Source organism: Malaya genurostris, chromosome 2, assembly GCF_030247185.1.
Source record: "Malaya genurostris strain Urasoe2022 chromosome 2, Malgen_1.1, whole genome shotgun sequence".
Classification (NCBI taxonomy): domain Eukaryota; kingdom Metazoa; phylum Arthropoda; class Insecta; order Diptera; family Culicidae; genus Malaya; species Malaya genurostris.
Window position 1 is genome coordinate 306,113,647 of NC_080571.1, and position 25,982 is coordinate 306,139,628.

General features: G+C 39.1%; 2 protein-coding genes across 7 annotated transcripts in view; one reads left to right on the forward strand and one right to left on the reverse strand.

Annotated features, from left to right (window-relative positions):
- Positions 1–25,982, forward strand: part of LOC131430992 (serine-rich adhesin for platelets) — a 371,249-nt gene that overhangs the window by 196,699 nt on the left and 148,568 nt on the right. The gene's annotated exons all lie outside the window — the stretch shown is intronic.
- LOC131429300 (serine-rich adhesin for platelets-like) lies at positions 1,095–2,776 on the reverse strand. Its single transcript, XM_058593360.1, has 2 exons — positions 1,547–2,776; positions 1,095–1,472 (listed from the first exon to the last, which is right to left on the reverse strand). Exons 1-2 carry the CDS (start codon positions 2,774–2,776, stop codon positions 1,278–1,280), a joined length of 1,425 nt encoding a protein of 474 aa, XP_058449343.1. The 3' UTR covers positions 1,095–1,277.

The window sequence follows — 25,982 nt, forward strand, 5'->3', positions numbered from 1 at the left end:
GTTCTCAGAAACGGCACATAAGCTCACAAGCTTCTCCAACCCGAAAAACTCGCACTGCCAACCACCTCAACATCGTCACCGCGTATATATATTCGTGAATGGAGAAGTTGTGTTGCTCCTCTGAAACCTCTTCCTACGTCTAGCCTCGGCTTTTTGTCCGATGTATGCTTCCATAAGGTTACGCGTGTCACAATATAAATGTCGTCAGCGAAGTCAAAAAGTTGTACGGACTATCTATCCATCGTTAATTGGGCCAATCGTGTCAATTTATCCGGAAAACCGTATTCGTGCATAATCTGTCATACCTGTTCTCGATCGTTTGTGTCGTATGCCGCTTTGAAGTCAATTAATCGGTGATGCGGAGGTACGCTGTATTCACGTCACTTCTGGAGTACTTGCCTTATCGTGAATATGAATATTGGCCGCCTAGATTGCCCAAATACTCATTTTCAGAATTGTATTTTGAGCCCTTTGAAATGTTTTCTTTGAGGTGAATATCCAAACCGATTTTTCCTCAGATTTGAATCCCAAATCCTATGAGATATCAACATAGTTTCATTCGTTACTACTACATACTCATTAGAGGAAAAATTCGCATAATCCTTTGATAATATTGTACTGGTTCTAAAATGAATCGATTTGTGAAATTTATCCGATGTTTACAGATGTTACGTACATTTTGTTATTATTTATTTATCTACACCAGAACCAAAATTCTAGATCAGGATTCAGGAGCTGAAACTGAATTCAATAACTACATTCGAAATATGGAACAGGCTTCAGAATCAAGTTGCAAAATTCTGGCTTCGAATCCAGATCAAGAATTCAGCTCATGAATTTAGACCAAACTCACACTGGAGTTATGGATATAAATCAAAACAATTCTTTTTTTCCGCTGGTCACAATATATTTTCGAATGCACTAGCCTAAATTTGCTTCCCGCGCCAAACTCCCATTGTAGAGAGAAGTTAACTATTTAGTTCTTTTTCGGTTCCGTGTAGACATCGCAAGTGGTGAATGCTCCAGTTCGAATGGAGAGTGTACTACATGCTTGAATCTGCTCTTGTTTTTATCAATACTGTATTCTACTCCGTGGATTTTATTTTCGGGAAAAATGTACGAGCATTACACTATTCATGTGGCCCGATGAATCGATGGCAGACTGAAGAAATGAATTAAATATGTACGTGTTTGATTCGATAGTACGAGCTTAGGTACAACCTTCCTGTATCACAATTATAACCTACTGTACCGGCGTTGCTGGTTCGGGCCGTCGCTTAGCTGCCAGTTGTTAGACAATTTCCGAATTTATTCTGTATGGCACTCGACACATCTTGAATATCGTTAGAAACGGCAACAATACAGTTGTCGACACGGGCGGTAAGGATGTTGTTGTCCGTGGTCACCAGTGTTGTGAGCAGGTTATATTGGGCCGTTACGAGATCACTAAACGCGGTGAAGTCGGCGAAGTACTGCACATAAAAAAAAACAAAATTAGTGAGGAACCTGTGAAACCACCACCACCCAACAAGTAGCTTGCACTCACCGAAACACTACAGTTTCCATTAGATACTGTGCAAAGGTTCAGCTTGACAGCGCTTGCACCAACTGCATAAACTAGGCCACTGAACTGGACATTCACTGCCTGCAGTAATGTACTGAATCCGGATGTTTCCTGTGATAGACAGGGCGCAAGTCGTGCCATGGAAACTGTCGGCTGTTTGTACATGGCTCCATACTTGTTCTCGCAGGCGGATGCATACTTGCTGTCGCTGGTTGACGCCGTATTGGTGATGTTGTTGATACCAAGCAGCAGGGCGCTTGCAATGTTCGACGTCTCTGTGCTCAACGTTGTAAAAACTGTTTCCGTTACACTCTGGGTGCTAGTCATTACTTGTGCCATTGCTGTAGTGTTCGCATCGATATTGGCGGCCAAGAAGGTGGTTAGGTTAGTTTTATCTCCTCCGTTGTAGAGGGCTGATTTAGCCAAAATGGTGGCATACGAGTTGTTTATGGAGATCAGACTAGTTGTGGATAGCCGAAATGTAGAAGTTTGCAAGCTGTTGACAGTTTTATTGAAAGATGTTGATGCGGATACCAAATCCTTCAAACCACTGTTCATCGATGCGTTAGCAGCAGCTTGTAGGGCTATGGCTACTTGCTTATCTTTTCCAACGGCAGTAATTATTGTTCCGATTGTCGTCAAATTGCCCACTATGTATTTCAGTGGTTTCGTGATCGTACCGACGACGGTAGCCGTTATGACCTTAGAAACATTGTTCGCTGTATAGGCATATTCTGCAGACGTTATCTGCGTGAGCAATGTACTGATGTCACTGAATACTGTGCTTAATGTGTTGGCTGTATCTGATATCGCCGTTAAATTTCCCGTCAATCCGTTGTACGATCCAGATTTAATTACTGATTGCAATGCAGCCGCATCAGATATTGCAGTACCGAAAGCGGTCGCTGTAGCCGTTACGAGATCGCTGATAGCACTTATTACTGTATCAGTGTTACCCGATTTATCAGTTGTTGCATTCTGGATTCCCGAAAAAAGATTTGCTAGTGGAGTTACAATGTCTGCGATAACAAGCCGTAGTGATGACACGGTATTAGTTGTGTCTAGAGTTGCGTTCACCGAGATACTCGCGTTTGCCGTTGTAATAACTTTGGTGCCAGTTCCAATTGTAGATTTCACCGTTGAGGATAGATTCGGAATACTGATGGACAAACCAAGATCCGCACTGACAAAACTAACTGCCACCAGGCACATCCTAGCAGAAACCACTTATTCATGACACCGATCGAAAGGTTCCAAAAATCGACTAAAAACGAAATTCTTTCTTCTGTTGTATTTATACCCTACGCAGAAGGGTTTAAAAAGTCGTAACAGAAACAATAAACTCGTCGTCCATAAGCTATCTTTCAACTATACGGATGTGGAAGGTTCTCTAATAGGAGAAATTTTCGGCATATAGGTAGGGGATCTAGGGGTAAACTAACCACCGAAGCATTCCATTCTGCAGATTTAATATTAGGAATAACATATTTCGTAACAATAATAATAGTATATATTTATTGGATCAGTAACCAGAAACTCACTTTATTTGACTCCAATCAGAAGTCAGAAATCGTGTTTCATTCTGAGCCAACCTAGCCCTGTGATGTTCTTCGCAGTAAGAAACTAACGTATAATAAGCCGTACGAATATCATTAGGTTTAAATTTACTGCTTTGACATTCAAAATATCTAGGTTCGAGTGACTTGTCTAAACTCAATCAATCAATAAGCAATCAGTTTTTCCCCAGAAATTTTAATTTGTATTTAAATTATCTCGAGCAGTCCATCCGATTTCGTACATTTCCGGAAGACCGAATCGCCAAACGACCCTTTGAATTCAGTATTGATCTGATTCTTGAAAGACTCCATGACTTTCAACTTGACGACGCAGATTGTAAAGGGTGATTTTTCAGAACGATCAATATAATTTAATATTTGAATTTGATTTCATGCAAATGTTGCTACTACTATGCTATCACTCGGACACCATAGTAAAACACCGAAAATAAAAAGTCATGACAAAAGTTAGTCACTTTGTATTTCATATAAAGTAGAGTAGACAAGTCTAGACAACACTGGAGAAAATTGGACAAGACTTATCTAAATATTTAATTGGCGATCTATCGCTTAGGTGATTATTCGAATGGTAAAAGAAGTTTCCAAGTTTTGGAAACACTGTGCTAGACTATTGTAACAGTTTACTTTACTTTACAACATTTTTACAGATTTTTCATATTCATTTTATAATAGTTTCATAATTATTTCATCATCAGCAAAAAACATTGAATAAAATTCTCAGCAGACGGATCTTTCCCCCGGTTCCCCTAGAAACATGTTTTTCGTTACATGTTTCCCGTTAGATATCAGAACTAGTAGTACACGGTTCAAATGCTTCTAGACCAAACATTTGTGAACATCAATAAATGACTAGCACAAAGAAGAGACGAAACAGATTAAGATAGCTATAATCTGCGAGTGATTTTTTTGAACCGGTCAAGTCTTCTCGCTCGTTGCCTTCAGCATATCGTTGACCAGAAATGACTGGCTATCATCTTGGGCTTTTAGACTAAGGCCCTTATTACTGGTGTCACTACACGGTGAAAACCAAGAGAAGTGACTGTGACCCTTATTATGGGTATCACTTCATGGTGGAAATCAAGTGAAGTGAATGTAGGTCTTTATCACGAAAATCGCTTCTGAGACAAAAGTAATTATTTGGATGAACTTGATGTCATTATGAACATCACGTCATCAACATTTCGTTGAAAAAATGAATTTTTTCCACTACAATGATCACTTCACTATGCGTGATACTGGTAATAGGGAAAATCAAGTGAAGTGACATGTAAGTGAAGTGAATGTGAAAGTGGAAGTGAGAACGGTAATAAGGGCCTAAAGTTATAAAAAAAATCACATCAACAAAATCGCTACATTGCAATGTAATAAAACCCACAAGAACGTTTTAAATGTATGTGTGTATGTATGCATGTATGTGTGTGTTTTATTTATTTTTTTTTTGTAGGAGGTGAAATCGCCGGATCATCAAGCTACCTGCACATAAGTAAACTTGGCATGTGGGAGTCGAGCCCGAACTAAAACACACCCTAAGCTTCGTTCCGATAACCTATGCAATCAACTCAAAATAGCCATTAACACAGCACACGAAGAATACAACCACAAAATTGAAAACGAAATAAAGACTTGCCCTAAGAACTTTTTTAACTACACAAAAACTAAACTAAAAAGCAACAATTTTTCATCTGAAATGCACCTCGACGAACATGTAGGGAAAAATAGTACAGAAATCTGCAATCACTTTGCAAATTTTTTCTCTGTAAACTATCTATCACAACATTTCGACAGCACTGAATAACTTAGACGCCTCCAAAGGGCCTGGGCCTGACAGTATACCACCAATATTCTTAAAAAACCTTGCTGAAGAACTTACACTACCACTACAACTACTTTTTAACTTATCACTTGATAAATGTAGTTTTCCTAAAGCATGGAAATCTTCCTTTCTTGTACCAATATTTAAATCTGGTGCAAAATCTAACATTCGGAACTACCGTGGAATAGCCATTATCTCATGCATTCTAAAATTATTTGAAAAAATTGTATACGAAAAACTTTTTCATCAACTCAAAAATGTAATAACAAACAAACAACATGGCATTTTTAAAAGCCGCTCAACTACAACGAATCTCTTAGAATTTATTACATTCACTCTGAATGCAATGGACGCTGGCAACTACGTAGAAACTATTTACACTGACTTTAGCAAATCTTTCGACCGTATTGACATACCATCACTTCTACACAAACTACAAAAATATGGCATAAAACATACTCTTCTGGAATGGCTCAAATCATACTTAACGAATCGTGTACAGGTAGTTCGCATCCAAAACATACTGTCTGAACCAATTAATGTAACTTCTGGCGTACCTCAGGGTTCTTACTTAGGGCCTCTTCTTTTCATTTTACATATAAACGACATTTCCTTCATACTCAAAAATCTGAACGTGCTTATAGAAGGTGATTTTTTTGAGGTTAGGATTTTCATGCATTAGTATTTGCTCAGATTTTTTGAGGTTATGATTTTCATGCATTATTATTTGCTCAGTATGCTCTGACATTTCATCATGAATAGACTTACTAACGAGCAACGCTTGCAAATCATTGAATTTTATTACCAAAATCAGTGTTCGGTTCGAAATGTGTTTCGCGCTTTACGCCCGATTTATGGTCTACATAATCGACCAAGTGAGCAAACAATTAATGCGATTGTGACCAAGTTTCGCACTCAGTTTACTTTATTGGACATTAAACCAACCACACGAATGCGTACAGTGCGTACAGAAGAGAATATTGCGTCTGTTTCTGAGAGTGTTGCTGAAGACCGTGAAATGTCTATTCGTCGCCGTTCGCAGCAATTGGGTTTGTGTTATTCGACCACATTTGCCAAAAATGGAAGAACTGAACTTGGTTGACATGTGGTTTCAACAAGATGGCGCTACATGCCACACAGCTCGCGATTCTATGGCCATTTTGAGGGAAAACTTCGGAGAACAATTCATCTCAAGAAATGGACCGGTAAGTTGGCCACCAAGATCATGCGATTTGACGCCTTTAGACTATTTTTTGTGGGGCTACGTCAAGTCTAAAGTCTACAGAAATAAGCCAGTAACTATTCCAGCTTTGGAAGACAACATTTCCGAAGAAATTCGGGCTATTCCGGCCGAAATGCTCGAAAAAGTTGCCCAAAATTGGACTTTCCGAATGGACCACCTAAGACGCAGCCGCGGTCAACATTTAAATGAAATTATCTTCAAAAAGTAAATGTCATGTACCAATCTAACGTTTAAAATAAAGAACCGATGAGATTTTGCAAATTTTATGCGTTTTATTGTTTAAAAAAGTTCTCAAGCTCTTAAAAAATCACCCTGTATATGCAGACGACATGAAAGTGTTCATGGAAATTAAAAATATCAACGGCGCTGTAATATTCCAGAACGAAATCAATTTATTCCACATTTGGTGCTGCAAAAGTCTACTCCAACTTAATGTAAAAAAATGTAACTCAATAACTTTCAGCAGGAAAAATGAAACTATATCTATAAACATACATCTAGGAAATCAACTTGTAGACAAATGTAAAATTGTACGAGATTTAGGCGTAATCTTAGACTTCAAGCTCACTTTTATGGAACACTACAATACCATAATCAATAAAGCAAATAGTATACTACTTACCTTACCTAACAGCTATAGGCCTGGGGTGTCCTTTGCTGTATCAAGCATACGTCTCCACATAACTCGCTCCATGGCTGCTCGTCGCCAGCCACTCAAGGCACGGATGCTTCTGAGATCACCCTCCACTTGATCGATCCACCTTGCTCGCTGCGCTCCTCTTCTTCTTGTACCAGTCGGATTAGATTCAAGAACCATTTTCGCTGGGCTGTCGTCCGACATCCTTATGACATGCTCAGCCCATCGTGGACTTCCGATTTTAGCTGTCCGTACGATAGGTGGTTCTCCTAACAGCTGTTGCAATTCGTGATTCATACGCCGTCTCCACGTTCCGTTTTCCATCTGCACTCCGCCATAGATGGTCCTCAGTACCTTTCTTTCGAAAACACTGAGGGCGCGTTGGTCCTCTGCCAACATAGTCCAGGTCTCGTGACCATAGAGAACAACCGGTCTAATTAGCGTTTTGTAGATGGTCAATTTCGTGCGGTGGCGTACTTTTCTCGATCGGAGAGTTTTTCTGAGTCCAAAGTACGCACGATTCCCTGCCAAAATACGTCTATGAAATTCTCTGCTGGTGTCATTATCGGCGGTCACCAGTGAGCCCAAATACACGAACTCGTCAACCACCTCGATATCGTCACCGTCTATCAATATTCGTGGTGGGAGGCGTAGTGTTTCTTCTCTGGAGCCTCTTCCTCTCATGTATTTTGTTTTCGACGAATTTATGGCCAGTCCGATACGCCTAGCTTCAGCTTTCAGTCCGATGTAGGTTTCCGTCATCTTCTCAAGGTTACGTGTCACAATATCAATATCGTCAGCGAATCCAAAAAGTTGTACGGACTTTCGGAAGATCGTGCCACTCGTGTCGATCCTCGCTCTTCGAATCACACCTTCCAGGGCAATATTGAACAAGATACAAGAAAGTCCATCACCTTGACGTAGCCCTCTCCGAGATTCGAAGGGACTCGAGAGCGTCCCCGATACTCGGACGTAGCACATCACTCTATCCATCGTTGCTTTGACCAATCGCGTCAGTTTATCCGGGAAACCGTATTCGTGCATTATCTGCCATAGCTGTTATCGATCGATTGTGTCGTATGCCGCTTTGAAGTCAATGAATAGGTGATGCGTGGGTACGTTGTATTCACGACACTTCTGGAGTACTTGTCTTATCGCGAATATGTGATCCGTAGTGGCGCGGGCTCCAGTAAATCCCGCTTGGTACGGGGCCCTACGAATTCCTTAGCTATTGGTGATAGACGACGGCAAAGGATTTGGGAGAGTTCCTTGTAGGCGGCGTTCAGCAATGTGATTGCGCGGTAATTGCAACAGTCTAGCTTATCGCCCTTTTTTTAGACGGGACATACCACTCCATCCATCCATTCCTGCGGTAGAATCTCCTCCTCCCAAATCCTAGAAATCATCCAGTGCAGCGCTCTAGCCAGTGCCTCTCCTCCATGTTTGAGCAGCTCGCCTGGCAACTGGTCATTGCCCGCGGCTTTGTTGTTCCTCAGCTTGCCGATCTCCTCAATTATCTCCGACAGATCAGGGGCTGGGAATCTGTCGTCGGCTGAGCGTGCACCCAGATTGATTCCTGAACCGTTCTCTGTATCTTGCCGCTTCGCCATTCAGATGCTCGTCATAGTACTGCTTCCATCTGTCGATCACCTCACGTTCGTTCGTGAGAAGGATACCACTGGTATCTCTGCACATTTCGGCCTGTGGCGCGTAGCCTTTACATGAGCGGTTCACCTTTTCATAGAACTTCCGTGTGTCATTTGCGCGGTACAGCTGTTCCATCGCTTCGCAATCTTGGTCTTCCTGGTGGCGCTTTTTCCTCCGGAAAACCGTGTTCTGTCTGTTCCGTGCCTGTCTGTATCGTTCCTCGTTCGCCCTCGTGCGGTGTTGCAGCATCCTCGCCCTTGCTGCATTCTTCTCTTCGACCAACTGCTGACATTCGCCGTCAAACCAGTCATTTCCTCGATTCGATAACCTCGTACCTAAAACGGTTGTAGCAGTGCTACTCACGGTGGACCTTATGTTGCTCCAGCCGTCTTCAAAAGTCGCCGCGCCAAGCTGCTCTTCCGTTGGTAGCACTAACTCCAGTTGTTGCACGTATTCCTCTGAAGTAAGAATGCTACGTAGCTGCTTGAGATTGAGTCCCGGCGTTCCTGTGCGACGAGTATTGTGCACCGTCGATAGTTTTGAGCGCATACAAACCGCGACAAGGTAGTGGTCAGTATCAATGTTGGCACTGCGGTAAGTGCGGACATTGATGACGTCGGAGAAGGATCGCCCGTCGATGAGAACGTGGTCGATTTGATTTTCCGTATGTTGATCAGGTGATCTCCAGGTGGCTTTGTGGATATCTTTACGAGGGAAGAAGGTGCTTCGAACTACCATTCCTCGGGAGGCTGCAAAGTTTACGCATCGTTGACCGTTGTCGTTTGTTACCGCGTGCAGGCTCTCAAGCCCGATCACGGACCTGTACATTGCCTCCCGGCCTACCTGAGCATTCATGTCACCGATGACGAGTTTTACATCCCGCCGTGGACAGCTGTCGTAGGTTCGATCCAGCTGCGCGTAGAGTGCTTCCTTCTCGTCATCGGGTCTCGTCTCATGTGGACAGTGCACGTTGATGATGCTGTAATTGAAGAAACGGCCTTGATCTTCAATACGCACATTCTATCACTGATTGGCTGCCACCCAATCACGCGCTGGCTCATCTTGCCCAACACTACGAATCCCGTTCCTAGAACGTTGGTTGTGCCGCAGCTCTGGTAGAAGGTAGCCGCTCGATGCCCACTTTTCCACACCTTTTGTCCCGTCGAACAAAGTTCCTGCAGTGCTACGACATCGAAGCCGCGGATTTGAAGCTCATCATGCAGCATTCGGTCGTATCCTGGGAAGCCAAGCGATTTGCAGTTCCATGTGCCAAGCTTCCAATCGTAGTCCTTTGTTCGTTGCGTAGGTCTTTGCCGATTATTACGAGTCGTATTTCCTTCTTGATCGTTCGTAACATATGTTTTCCGGGCGGCTTGTTAGGCCTGCACCAGCCTCCTGTCTCACCGGAGGGCCATCGTGTCAGCACTGTTTAGAGTCCCACACTGACACAAGGACGATAATCAGCCACTCCTAACATGGAGAACAGACGCTGTTTCGAACCGCCCCAACATGGGGAACAGACGCTCGGGTAGGCTCGCTCTCTGTAAAGAGAAGGCAAGCCCCCCCTTCCCTGTCAGCATACGACCAAGGTTCCACCGGGGTTGGTTACCCGATCTTTCCTATGGTTGCTCGTACCCCAGCCGGCACCGCGGGGAGGTAGGGATAGGAGTTACTGGACAAGAGGCTAAGAACCACATTGGGGCCTGAATTGCGCATTGTTCAGTAGTTTACCAACCAAGCAAATAGCATGCTGGGCTTTATTAAACGCTTTAGTCATAACTTTCAGGATCCATACACAATTAAATTATTATACAGTACATATGTTAGACCTATTTTGGAATATTGCAGCCTAGTATGGCATCCATAGAATATTATTCACGAAGAACGCATCGAATCCATTCAAAAACAATTTCTTTTATATGCACTTCGTAAATTAAACTGGACAGCATTTCCTCTACCATCATATGAAGCACGCTGCATGCTCATCAATATTCAAACACTTAAAGAACGCCGCGACCTTGCAATGCTTTATTTTATCAGCGACATTATTTCTCAACGCATTCAATCACCTTCTTTATTATCGCAATTAAATTTTTATACACCTAGCCGTCAATTACGAACCAGGAAATTATTTTTTGAAAGAAACACTAGAACAAAATTTGCAAAATATAGCCCAATCAATCGAATAATGCGCCACTACAATCAATATTGCGAACATCTTGACCTTGGTATGTCCAAAAATGAAATTAAATTCTAGCTTAGTCGTAGAAATAATGCGTAGTATCTAAGTAAACATTGTAAACCATTCATATGTAGACTCGTGATCATTGTATGTGTTTCTGTTGAAATTTGTTTCCGTCGATACGGGACTGTGAGTGAATACCGTAGTGGCTAAGTAGAGCGAAGCATGCTTAGTTTCGTCCAATCAATTGGACTTTCTCTTCATGTGTTTTCATATGCAGGGTAGTTTAATTGGTAAAACGATTTCCCCGGTTAGGAGTTAGCTACGGGTTCGAGTCCCGTCTCTGCGGTAACATTTTCGCGGTTTTCATTACATCATTGTGTTCACATGTCGGTTTTCCAATCTGTTTCCCCGTTAGATACTGATCATATTAAAACTAGCTCAAGACGGCTTTACGTCTTAACAAAGCCTAAAACAAAAAGCATTCATATGTAGTCTACATTTGCTTGACGAAATAAATAAATAAATAAAAAAAAAATTAAATAAACAATTTGGAAGGCTTCCGGTTCACTGGCACCCAGACGATTCATACCAGTGCACTATGGTCCGAAACGGGAAATTAGCGTGACAAAAATATTTTCTCTATTAAATATTAGTTTTCTGTAGTTGGTGTCTTCACAAAAGTTGTTTGTAATTAAATGGCGCTCCTTTTGATGAAGAAAGTTACTAGGGTGGTCCTCATTTAGATTGAAATCTGAAATCTAGCTTTCTTAATTGAACTCAAAAATGATATTGTTGTAAGATAAAGTTGTAGGAAATTTTATTTTGAGCAACACTGCTGAAAAAAGCACCTCTCTAGCTTGATTTGATCGAGTTACATCAATTTTCCCGACTAAAAGTAGGGTGGCTCCTGAAAAATCACTTTTTTTTTCTAACTTTTTTGTGAAACATTCTACGGAAAAGTTGTCTTCAGAAGAGTTGTGGTACTAATTATTGCGCATAATTTTGCTCAACCTAGCTTTTTCATATGAGCTACCAGTAAAAAGTTATGATTATTTTTTCTTCAAAAACTAGTCAAGCTTCAAATATCAATATTCATTAGATGACAGATCGATAAAAATGTATCCTATATGGTTCCTGAAAGGTCATAATATAAATAAAAATTTAAGAGAAAATTGGAAGGGTGTTATTTTTTTAACTTATTTAAATTAGTTTTAAAAATACCGTTAAAAAACTCAAAAGCATTACATAACTCTTAAACGCCTTAACGTATCAACATACTTTCTTCAGCAAAATCATAGTATCAAATTAGTTCTATAAGTGTTTCATACATTGTCTTTTCGAGAAATGAAACACACAAAAACTACAGCCGAAAATAGATTGCAGAACAATTTTAATTAATTTATTACCAAAATAACTACTTGAATTGAGTTGGAGCAACTGAGGATTAGAGATACTGTGTAATATGGTTATTCCGATCTAGTTGGCCATGATAAATTAACGAACAGAAATTTTCATGATCTCGACAACCATTCCAACAAGCTGGTGCAAGTTAGTAAAATACAAATATTTTTATCCACATCGTGCCGAGACGTCATCCATTTGTGTACCGAATAGCCTGTAAAAATCGACCCTTCTTTCGTATTCACTTGCGTACCGAATAGCCTGTAAAAACCGGAAAACGATGCACAATGAGTTTTGGTTCGAATAAATACATTCTACTCATTTTAACAAACTAATAATTTTCTTGGGTTTCAGGAAGTGCTTTAAATTACAACAAATTTATTTTCGGCTGTAGTTTTTGTGTATCTCATTTCTCGAATGGACAATGTATGGAACACTTGTAGAACTAATTTGATACTATGTTTTTGCTGAAGAAAATATGTTGATACGTTAAGGCGTTTAGGAGTTATGCAATGTTTTTGAATTTTTTGAAGGTATTTTTAAAACTAATTTAAATAAGTTAAAAAAACAACGCCCTTCCAATTTTCTCTTACATTTTTATTTATATTATGACCTTTCAGGAACCGCATAGGATACATTTTTATCAATCTGGCATCTAATCAATATTGATACTTGAAGTTAGACTAGTTTTTGATGAAAAAACAATCATAACTTTTTACTGGTAGCTCATATGAAAAAGCTAGGTAGAGCAAAATTATGCGCAATAATTATTTCAACAACTTTTTTGAAGACAACTTTTCCGTAGAACGTTTCACAAAAAAATTAGAATAAAAAAAATGATTTTTCAGGAACCACCCTACTTTTACTCGGGAAAATTTATGTAACTCGATCAAATAAAGAGCTAAAGAGGTGCTTTTTTCAACAAAGTTGCTCAAAATAAAATTTACTTCAACTTTATTGTACAACAAAATCAGTTTTGAGTCCAATTAAGAAAGTTAGATATCAGATTTCAATCTAAATGAGGACCACCCTAGTAACTTTCTTCATCAAAAGGAGCGTCATTTGATTATAAACAACTTTTGTGAAGACACCAACTACAAAAAACTAAAATTTAATAGTGAAAATATTTTTGTCACGCTAATTTCCCGTTTCGGACCACTGTGCAGTGCTACGTCGCAATTTACTCGTCTAATCCCGGCGAAGGATTTAGACTACACCGACGGAGAGTTCCCCGATAACTGAAAAACTCTGCATGTATGTGTGTATGTATGTATGTATGTATGTATGTATATATGTATGTATGTATGTATGACACCACCATCAGTTCAAAGCATTTCCAGTGGATGCAGATAGACTTACAGTAGATCCGAATTTGATTATCAAATTGCTTTCATATTACTGCGGCCTAAATGGGTTTAACAGGAACGCTTTAAATTATTATAAATTAGCAAGACGCTAATGAGATTCAGATCTGTTCTGCTTCAGTAAAAGTATGGACTATATCAGTGCGTCTTTTTGTTGTTGTAATTCAATACAACTATTATGAATTCTCTGATGTTCTCTGGTCAATGAGCCATTTGAGCCAATTTGTTCTGATTCCTGGTCAATGATACTGTGACTGTTCCCAAAACTATTTTGAACTTGTGCAAAGTGTAATGCGTATGCTCATGCTCAGTAATAAAACTCTGATCATAGCAAATAATGGAGCAAAACGAAGACAGCGGAGCAGTGACAAACTAGGAAGCACGTGCGGAGGATGATTGATAGCCGGTCGGGACCAAGATTGATCTATTAAAAACCAATAAGGTCGCTGCCGTTAATTAACTACCAAGCGAGCTACTAAAGCTACGGTAGCGATGCACTGGCGAGAGTAGTGCGCTGGGTCATTACCAAATGAAGCCTAACTAACAATAAGGTGGATAAATTCCGAGTAGATAACTATAATTGGCTTCAGGTTACATTCGAACTGCCGTAACTTTGGATAAATGTAGTGAACGTAGTAAGCTGAACAAAGTTACATAATGAACCAAGTACATGGTACTTGGGAGTAGTAAATCATGTTCAATGTGCAACCTAAACTGACTTAGACTATGGACTGATCAATAACATAGATGGCCACGCCCATGCGGGTCAATACACGAATGGAACGAATTAGTGAGCAAGGAAAGTAATCAGGATTTTTTTATATAACATGATTTACTTATTCCTGAGCAATATAGGAAAGAATTCTATAGAATAATAAAAATAAGTATTTATAATAATAGTGTTTGTTGAACGAAGTGGCAGTTTTTCCAAAAAAAGATTAGCAAGATGTGAAACATTGAAAAGTATTGGTTGCTGAAATTAGGGAAAGAGAAACAATTGTGACCATTTACAATATGGAAATAGGAATCCAGTGAATCTATTCTTGGTTGCATTTTTTCATCGCCGGATTTCACACGGCCTTTATACTGATGTACCCACCAACTAATAAGATCTGCCAACAAGATGAATTTACCAGTAAATTTTATAAAAATGAGCACCTCGTTTCGCTATCGCTTGTGAAAAAATCCTCATGAAATTGAAAATATTTACTAATCTCACTGTAATGCCGGAACTGGAAGTCGGATCTGGATCAATTTTTTCGGGGACTTTTTGAAGTATCTAAACACCTTTCATTTGCATCTTAATTTGTAAAAATCGGTTGAGAAATTTCCGAGAAAATTGAATGCTCATTTTTTCATAGATTTGCCCATATTGCCTTGTAATTACGGAGCCGGAAGTCGGATAAAGATAAAATTCAATAGCAATCGATGAGACCATAAGACTTTTCGTTTGAATCTAAGTTTGTGAAAATCGGTCACGTCATCTCTGAGGAAAGTGAGTTGCATTTATTTTCTATTTTTTGGTGCATATCACCCTGTAATTCCGGAACCGGAAGTCGGATCGGGATTGAATTCAATAGCGATCTATGGGACCACAAGACCTTTCATTTGAATCTGAGTTTGTGAAAATCGGTTGAGCCATCTCTGAGAAAATCGATTGACATTATTTATCACATCCACACATACATACATACATACATACATACATACATACATACACAATCATACACACATACACACACAGACATTTGCTCAGTTCGTCGAGCTGAGTTGAATGGTATGTGATATTCGGTCCTCCGGTCCTCGGTTCACAAGCCGGTTTTCACAGTGATTGTATAGTCTTTCTATATGAGAAAGGCAAAAACCGCATTTCCATGTGTTGAATTCCACACCTAGACATGAAGTATGACTTATTGACGATAAAAATATTCTACCACACAAATTACGTAGAATAATACAACAAACAATGTTATAGTTGTTTGATTTTATACATTTACACACTCAGCGGAGGAAAAGAAGGGAGTTCTTTGGGGATATTTTGACATTTCCGTAATATAACCGAATTGCGAAATTTATCCGATGTTCACCACTGTTCAGTACCTTTTTCCACCAATTTATCTCAACCAGATTTCATGTGCTTTGGATCTAGAATTCTTATTTTAAGAATCCTGGTTCCAAGTTTAATTTTATACCTAAATTCTGAAATCCGAACTTGAATAATGGCACTAAATTCAGTTCCATAATCTAGTTCCCGAAGCTAGGAATGTCGGTAGTCTTCCTAAGTCTTAGTTTTAACCTTTGAACCTGTATTCTGGAACAAAAATCTGAATCTGAATTCTGAAACTAAATTCGAAATGTATTCAGTTCCAAAATTCAGTTTCAAATTAAGTTCAGTTGGTGGAAGGTCTTCACCACGACTTCCACTCCCGCCTAACACACAAGAAGGACTTCTCGGGACTGATATATTCCACCGTAGTACGATTGCGAAGTGTGATGAGTTTTCCTCCTTGTTTACAAAAGTTCGCAAAACTGTATTTTTGAGTTTTGTATGGTTATCTCACACCGTTGAAAGCAAGATTACACTCAAGATATTCTCGATTAAGTTCTACCTATTCTTCCACAGGGCGAATTTTGAAAATACGCCCTATAGTAAAGTAAGACGTATTCATGTGAAAAGAATCGCGAGGGTTTTTTTAGGCCAAAGAGGCGTATTTCTCTGCCGGTATCATTGTCGGAGGTCATCAACCCCCATCCCTCCAAATTAATATTAAACAAGAGACAATAGAGTCCATCACCTTGCCGTAGGCCTCTCCGAGATTCGAAAGGACTCGAGAGCGTCCCAGAAACTCGGACGTAGCACACCACTCTAACCATCGTTGATTTGGCCAATCGTGTCAGTATTCGGAAAACTGGAAAACCGTATTCGTGCATAATATGTCATACCTGTTATCGATCGATTGTATCGTACACTCAAAAAAATCAACACATTAATCTTATGTACAAAATCACGTAGATTCCAAAAATGGCTTTCCCATCGGAGTTTACGTGATGTTCTTAACAACCATCGGATCATGATTTAATATGAAATGGACCGTATGACAGAATCATTACTTTTTTTTTTCATAAATACGTTTATTTCTTAAGGCAGTTTACATAAGTTTTTCTTCGCCGTCACATCACTTTTACATAATATTCTTATCCTAATTTAATTCTAACATAGTCACAACGTTTTAAATTTATTAAAACATATTCTCTTATAGCTTAAATATCATCTTAGGTAACTCGTCATTAATTATGAAATCTACTCGGAAATATTATTTGAACCAAACGATTACCTTCTATAAATTATAAAATAAGCTGTTTTTTTTGACATTTTGTTGATAATTTCATAAACTGTTTCGAGTTTGTTTGTATCATTACATAATTTTTATTCTAATTTAGCTATTGGATGAACTCATGGACGCAGCTGGGATCAGAGCTAAGTCTTAAAAGGGGCCTTTATTAAATTGAAACTCCAATTTTCTTTATGAAATGATAAATAAGTTTCATGTATGAAAGGTCACGACAAGCAAGAATGTCTCGAACTGGGATATTGGATAGTCTACCTTGGGTACGCAAAGAATTTATTAGTTGAGATCTGACATCACGATACTCCACGCATGTCCAAACGACATGATCAATATCCCGATAACCTTCTCCGCAAGCACAATGATTAGTCTCGGAGAGCCCAATTCGAAGGAGATGTGCATCTAACGTGTAGTGATTGGACATGAGTCTGGACATCACACGAATGAAATCCCTACTCACATCCAGTCCCCTGAACCATGCCTTTGTCGATATATTCGGAATAATTGAGTGCATCCACCGACCCAGATCATCTCTATCCCAAGAAGCTTGGCGAAGACGTTCTTTGGCGAGACGAGCTATAGAATTCGTTGAAAGCAATCGGTCGCTCATAAATTTCACCCTCAATAGCACCACGTTTGGCTAAAATATCGGCTCTTTCATTGCCAGGAATGGAGCAATGAGCCGGGACCCAGACTATAGTGATTAGATAATTATTGTTCAATATGTCGTTCAGGCACTGTTTTATTTTGCCCAGGAAAAACGGTTCAGTCTTGCCAGTCATGTTTGAGCGAATGGTTCAATTGCACTCAGACTATCTGTGAAGAGGAAATAATGGTTTGGAGATAATGTGACGATTACACTCAAACTATAATGAACTGCTGCTAGCTCTGCTATATAAACAGATGCAGGTTCTTGAAGCCTAAATGAGGCCGAAACATTATTGTTGAACATACCAAACCCTGTCGCTTCTTCAATTCGCGATCCGTCCGTGTAAAACATTTTCTCAGAGTCAATATGCCTGAACTTACTTGAAAATATTTTTGGGATTTCCGTCGAGCGTAGGTGATCCGGGATTCCACGCACTTCGCGCTGCATGGATGTGTCGAAAAATAAAGTTGAGTCAGGGACATTTAGGAGGCTGACATGGATAGGAATATATCTTGATCGGTTGATTTCCTGTGACATATGGTTAAAATATACTGTCATGAATTTTGTTTGAGATCGAAGCTCGACTAGTCGTTCGAAATTATTAATTACCATGGGATTCAGCACCTCACATCTTATTAGCAGGTGTGATGAAAGCTCCCAAAATCGATCTTTTAATGGAAGAACTCCCGCCAGAACTTCAAGACTCATTGTATGTGTTGAATGCATGCAGCCTAAGGCAATTCGCAAACAACGGTACTGAATTCGCTCAAGTTTGATAATATGAGAGTTTGCAGCGGAACGAAAACAAACGCATCCATATTCCATCACTGAAAGTATCGTTGTTTGATACCATTTTATTAGATCTTGCGGATGAGCACCCCACCAAGATCCTGTTATTGTTCGAAGAAAATTTACTCTTTGTTGGCATTTCGTTATCAGATACCTAATGTGTCCTCCCCACGTGCATTTGGAATCGAACCACACCCCGAGGTATTTAAAAGTTAAAACCTGTTGGATCATTCTTCCCATCATATGGAGCTGAAGCTGCGCGGGATCATGCTTTCTTGAAAAGACGACTAACTCTGTTTTCTCCGCAGAGAATTCGATACCAAGATGAACAGCCCAAACGGACAAGTTATCTAAGGTATCTTGCAATGGTTTATGCAGATCAATAGCTTTGGGTCCAGTAACTGAAACCACGCCATCATCTGCCAATTGTCTTAGTGTACATGGGGTTACAAGACAGCTGTCAATGTCATTCACGTAAAAATTATAAAGGAGCGGACTGAGAATCATTACTGTTGTCACATATTTTTTATGTGTCACGTAGTTACTAGAATTCATTATGTCAACCATATGCTCATTCTGTACTCGGATTGATCCTTCTACGGTATTTATCACAGTGATTTTAAGGTAAATAATTGCTCATTAGTTTTATCAACAGTTATGAAGTTTAGCTAAATTCTATTATACTTTCAGATCTAATATGAGTACTTAGCAGAAGTATAGTTCATGAGCAAATGTAACAAATGTTATTGAGTTTACTAAATGACTCTACGAAACAACTTATTTGCATGACAAATCGGAATTACGCGATTTCTGTGTACCAAAAATACGAAACTGAAACACAATTCAATTTTCCTTTTCTACAGTTCAAAAGGCAAATCTCCTAAATTGTGTTCAAACACATCAATCTTCTAAGGAAGCTGTACATCAGAAATTATCGTCAATCACAATACATGCATCTCAACCCGTGGAATGAATTAATTAGTTTTTAATACCTATATTCATTACTAAGATTCAATATAGAACTTAATAACAATTACATGGAAATAATGTGATTATTATGTAAAACTCTGGTAAAAAGTAAGTTTAGATGATAGTAATTTCAAAGTTATATGGATGAAAATCACATACGTTTTCACGTAGCATTGAAGTAAGGATTTTCTGAGTGTATGCCGCTATGAAGTCAATCAATAGGTACGTTGTATTCACATAATTCAGGACTTTTGGTGTTTCAAGAAGCCTCGAAAAAGACTGTTCAAATTACTGTTTACAGATGTTACGTACTTTTTGTTTTGTTATCAGAACCAAAATTCTTGACCAGGATTCAGAAACATAAACTGAATTCAATAACTACATTCGAAAAATGGAACAAACTCAGAATATAGAATTCAGCTCATTTTCAGTCACACTGGAGTTATGGGTATGAATCAGAACAAACCTTTTTTTTTGGTCGTCAAATGGTGAGATAACTAAGTCCTCACAAGTTCTATCTCATGCCTCCCCGAGCGTCTATGATGACATTTGGGCAATAGAACGTCGTCGACTGGGTGCTATCGCCTTCAGCGTTAGTAGCAGAATGAGAGGGTGCGAAATGGCTTGTAGTTTGAGGCTCATCCTAAAGTGCAGTATTTATGGTAGTATATTGTCACATGTGGTTCTGTTGTTTGTTGCATTATTTGTTATATATTGAATTGAATTATATTACATTGTATTATATATTGTTGTTATTATTATTATTATTATTATTATTATTATTATTATTATTATTATTATTATTATTATTACTATTATCATTATAATTATTATTATTATTATTATTATTATTATTATTATTATTATTACTATTATTATAATTATGATTATGATAAACAAAGAAATGTTATATTTCCTGCAGTACTGCGACGAAAGAAGAGTATAACTTCCACTGCGACATCAACTGTTATACATTGTATCATAGCATATTTTTTCATATAGTGTCTTCTGTTATGTTATATTATGTTGTATGGACACGACCAGGCACTCCGAAGAAAAATCAGCATTAAAACTGTTCGCTAACGATTTACCGCCAGTTACCACAAATCTAGTGACCCCTTGTAAATGATAAAAATAATCTTCTCGAGCAACGCTGTTTAAGTTGCTATGGACTACTTACCAAGGAACCCCAAAACAAATAAACATGTTTTGAAAATTAGTGTTAAACTTTGTCCAAATTAGGCAGAAATGCATTTAAATGAACTCGATTTTCGGAATTTAACCGAAAATATGGATGAAACATCATAAATATGCATTTATTGATTAAACTATATGTATAAATACTTAGAATCCGAAATAATCGGATATGGAGATACAGAATTGTCGTGATGTTAGGATTAATAACAAATGGTCACTAAATTGCCTGCACCCAATTTCATTTGAAGATCTTCCGTAGTTTTATCATACTGTCACTTTCGAGAGCCAAAAACAAAAACCACTATTCGATCTTATCTTTCCTCCAGTAACGGAGAACTTGCTAAGATGCAGTTTTCTCGCTCTTGTGGCCGGTATATGTATGTATTGAAACAATTACTATTACAGTAGTATCAAAGATAAACTCAAGATGGAATAGTCTATGATTTTTCATACATTATTTAAATATGACCCCTCGATGAAATCGGTTCACCGTCAGTCGCAGTTCAATGATTAGTTGAATCGAAACAACAAACACCCAGTCGCTCTATGCGTCGGTAGTTACTATGAGGATGTTTGTTTTCATATTAGTAACAAATCGTGTTCAAATATGCATAATATCGAACACTTTCTGCGATTCTTTGTATTTGAATGTAGAAGTAATTTATTATATCCAGCTAGCCTAATATTTAATTCATTTAAGACGGTTTAATCTGCTTTAGAATCCATCAGATCCAACAATTTGTCCGGCTGCTCGGCCATCCATGGAAGTTGACCATCAATGTTAACTTCCCTCTCTGAGCAGCCTAGATAGCCGTGTAGTGTCGGTAGCGGTTTCCCAACTGCTAAGAATAACGCTACAGTCCACCTGTACCGGTGGTATAAGTCCACCAAACAGGTAAGCCGTGTGGCATCCGGCGGAATTATTTTTTACCAAGAATTGATCCACTGGTTTCCTATTCCATGTCGTAAAAGGCCACAAAAATAGGAACTCCTAAGTCAAGGTGTATTTCCGTGCCGATGGCTGAATGGCTGCAGGAGGTTAAACATTGCAGTCGTGAACGGAATATCTTGGGTTTTTCCCTTACTGGATACACGCAATGCTTAGCAATCAACTTCTTTGATCATCGCTTCGGCAGGCCAGAGATTAGAAAGCTGAGTGTCTGTGGGTGTCCTCAAGGTGGTGTACTATCCCCACTTTTATGGAACCTAGTAGCTGATAGTTTGTTAAGGAAACTTAATAACCTTGGATTTCCGACTTATGGTTTTGCCGACGATTATCATATATTGATGACCGGTATAAGCATTAACACTCTCTTTGATTTAATGCAGCAAGCCCTGCGATCTGTTGAACAATGGTGTTGTCAGGTTTGGATTATCTGTAAATCCGGGCAAAACATCAATGGTGCTTTTCACTCATCGTAGGATAATTACAGGAGCTCGTCCGTTGCAGTTCTTTGGTTCAGGGGTCACTGTGGTCGATCAAGTTAAATACGTCGGGGTTATTCTTGACTCAAAACTGAATTGGTCTGCTCACATTGATTTCAGGATTAAAAGAGCTTGCATGGCTTTCGGCCAATGCAGACGAGCTTTTGGAAAATCATGGGGACTCAAACCCAGATATATTCATTGGATCTACACAACTATCGTTAGACCAATTTTAGCATATGGATGTCTTGTATGGTGGCAGAAAGGAGAAGTCGCGACAGTTCAGTCAAAGCTAAATCATCTCCAAAGGATGGTCCTAATGGCGATGACAGGAGCATTCACGACAACTCCTACTGCTGCTCTAGAGGCGCTACTGTGCATTAAACCACTACATGTGTTCCTAAAACAAGAAGCATTATCTTGTGCATACCGTCTTAGGGTTACAGGGCTTTGGAACAGTAACCCATTAGAATATGCTACCAGTCACACTCGCTTGTGGTCTCAAATGGTTCCGTGGGATGAGTATTTACTCGCTCCTAGTGACCTAACTCTCACATGCAGTTTTCCTTTTAAAACATTCAAAGTGAGCTATCCTCTTCGTTAGGAATGATTGTCTGGTTGTCTGGAACGACAACTTGATGAACACATAGTTTGTTTTACGGACGGTTCTCTGTTGAATGGTCGTGCTGGTGCTGGTATCTACTGTCGTGAAATAGGCTGGAGCAGTCTCATTCACTTGGTAGATACTGTACTGTGTTCCAAGCAGAAATCTACGCAATTCTGTGTGGAGTACAATCGGCACTTCAGCAGAGGATCTGTGGTAAACGTATTTATTTTTGTTCCGACAGTCAGGCAGCCTTAAAAGCACTCAGTTCGAATGACTCACGGTCGAATCTAGTGATCGCATGTCGAACTCAAATTGAAGACCTCAGCATTTCAAATGCTGTTTACTTCTTATGGGTACCCGGCCATTCTGGTATTACTGGAAATGAATGGGCTGATGAGTTGGCTAGAGCTGGTGCAACGAATGATTTCGTTGGTCCTGAACCAGCTTTACCACTTTCAACTAGTTGGATAAAGCACAAGATACGTTCTTGGGCTGCATCCAAACATGCCAGCTACTGGCGCAGCTTGCAAACTTGCGCTCAGACAAAAGCATTTCTACCAGATTTAGATCTGAAAATGTCAAAGTGTCTACTGCATTTCTCCAAGTATCATTGATGTGTTCTGGTCAGAGCTCTGACTGGACATTGCAAACTCAATTATCACATGGCTACTATTCAACGTGCTGAGTATTATTCGTGTGATTTGTGTGAATGCGATTATGGTACTTCATATCATCTGATATGTAACTGTCCCGCATTGACGCAACTACGTATCCGGGTTTTTGGTTCTCCATACATGGTTGAGTCTGTGTATGCGGAGCTAAAATTGAAGGATATTCTCTCGTTTCTCACCCAATGTGGTAAGGAGCTATAGTCAGAAGGGTTCATCGTTCTTCCTGGAGTGAATGAATCCCTTCTGTATTCACCTTAAATAGGGTTTGGCAGATTGTTTGGCATCCTCTGGGGGGTACCGAATTTACTTCTGCTCGTAGTCGTTCTGCATTCTTCCGGGAGTGCAGAATGGTGTCGCTTTTGTAAGATCTCTAAATCCTCTCGGGGGTTGGAGGTTTTATTAACAGCAGACTGTTCGGGACCTCGTAGAGGTTCAGAATTTCCTTCTGCTTCCACTAAATGTGATCCTCAGCAGATTGTTCAGCATCCCTTATGGGTGCAGAATTTACTTCTGCTTTTATGTGTTTTTGTGTCGTCAATTTTTCCCATCCTCCTAGTCCAACCCTTACCATTTCCTTTCAATCCTTCCCTCTTATATATCGGGAAAATGATGTTAAAAACAAATTGATGGCAAGGCACAAATCTCCAAATATCAAGGGGAACGTGCCATTTGAGCCAATTTGTTCTGATTCCTGATACTATGAGGATGTTTGTTTTCATATTAGTAACAAATCGTGTTCAAATATGCCGGTGTCGGTGTCAAAATTGTTTTGTGTCGGTTGATTACGCAGCAGTGGAAACAGTATTTCACCTTGTTGGTCACTATTCGAGGATTACTAGTGGAATTCCACAAAAGAAATCATTTTACCGTAAGTTATGTAGGTACCGCAGAGCACTGGCCTCGCTCAGCTCGTTGTCGGTCATTTCCATGTCTTCCTCGTTGGTTTGCGCTAACTGTTATCACACAACGGTTTCAAGTCAGCAGTGAGTTATGCATCCCAATGTCCCTAAGACCTGAATTTTGAACTTGGCTTTATAAAAGACATAACTCATACTCCTCAATTTTTACATTCCGCTCGAGGCATGTAAATCCATTAAAATGTTCCGTAATATAATAACCGATCTGAAATTTATGTTGTTTACTTTCATCTTGCCTTCGATATGCAGTAACTAAGGTTATGGTGACTGTTATTCAAAATCAATGATATTTCAACTTGTGCTGCCAGTTTAAAAAAATTCACTAGCGTTTTCGATTTGACATTTCCAGTTACTGAGGGGTAGTTAAATTTACGATACAGTTTTAATAGACGAGTGGCGGGTCGTGTCGTCGGTATTATACTGCATTGCATTATATAATATTATATTGTATTATATTATATTATAAGTATGTGTATTGTGTTATATTGTATTATGTTATAGTACATTGTTAGAATATATTGTGTAATGTTATATTATATTGTGCTTTATTATATTATATTATACTGTGTTATATTATGTTATATTTTATTACATTACATTATATTATATTATGTTATATCACAGAGAACAGATATCCATCAGACATTCAGACGTGCAAAGTCGTGTGCAACGGTGATTTTTAACGGATTTTCACTTATATGCTTTACACAGCTTTTTAAAAAAGTTTGTACTACCTTGATAGTATACTGTATTGCATTAAATTATGTTATATTATATTATATTATGATATATTGTGTTATGTTTAATGAATTATATCATATTATATTGTTTTGTATTGCATTAGGATGTGATATATTATATCAGGTGTACAACTTTGCTTCCGCCGTTTTCCAAGAGGTAACTGTACCGGCTGAGATGATAATACCTTTAAAATGAGTGTGTACAGTGTCTAACGAATTGTCATCACCGTTTTAGTGACAGTTGTTCTTGTTTTCGTATTATTCACGCTCGAAAATGTCTGTTTATGTGCCCAATTCTCGTAATTTGCGGGAAGTTTTACTTTTCTGTTACAATTCGGAAAATAAATGCAACTGAAGCGCATCGAATGCTCTCAGAAACTTACGGTGATGCTGCTCTGAGTAAAAGAACGTGTCGGGAGTGGTTTCAACGATTTAAAAATGGTGATTTCGATGTCGAAGACAAACATGGTGGTGGAAGAGAAAAAACCTTCAAAGATGAACAACTAGAAGCATTGCTTGATGAAGATTCGTGCCAAACCCAAGAAGAGCTTGCCGAATCGTTGGGAGTGAGTCAGCAAGCCATTTCAAAACGTCTCAAGGCCCTGGGCATGATTCAGAAGGAAGAAAACTGGGTGCTGTACAAGTTGAAACCGAGGGACATCGAGGTCTCATGTCGCAAAAGTGGTCAAAAAGTACCTGGAAACGCTGAAATGGGAAGGCTTGCCTCACCCTCCGTATTCCCCAGATGTCATTTAATCCTTCGAAGAGTTGGAAACATGATTTTTAATCCTTCGAAAAGTTGGAAAAATGGATTGCTTCATGGATACCGTCAAAAGAGGACTCCTTTTTTCAAGCTGGGATCCGAAAACTGCCGGAAAGATGAAAAAAAGTTATCGCTAGTGACGGACAATACTTTGAATAATACATCTGTAAGCACTTTTTCGCAATAAAGCTTTAATTTTGGAAAAAAACGGCGGAAGCAAAGTTGTACACCTGATATTGTACTGTATTATATTATATAAATTTATATTATTTTATATTATATTATATTGTATTATGCTCAAGTACAGTGGGGTCTCGTACAACGCGGATTCGGTTTTGCCGGTATTCGTTGTTACCGGATTCGTTATTGCCGGATAACCGCGATAAACGGGACCCAGAGCATATGGGATTTCGACTGATTGGGGCTGTCAACGGTTATCTCGCTTCGGTCGACAGATAGAGCCACACAATCTTCGGC

Bases quoted from the DNA above. Each gene is read 5' to 3' on its own strand.
- LOC131429300 (XM_058593360.1), bottom strand. From the start codon at position 2,776: ATGTGCCTGGTGGCAGTTAGTTTTGTCAGTGCGGATCTTGGTTTGTCC. The intron at 1,473-1,546 runs GTGAGTGCAAGC...TTTTATGTGCAG, and splicing joins ATGGAAACTGTAGTGTTTCG to TACTTCGCCGACTTCACCGC.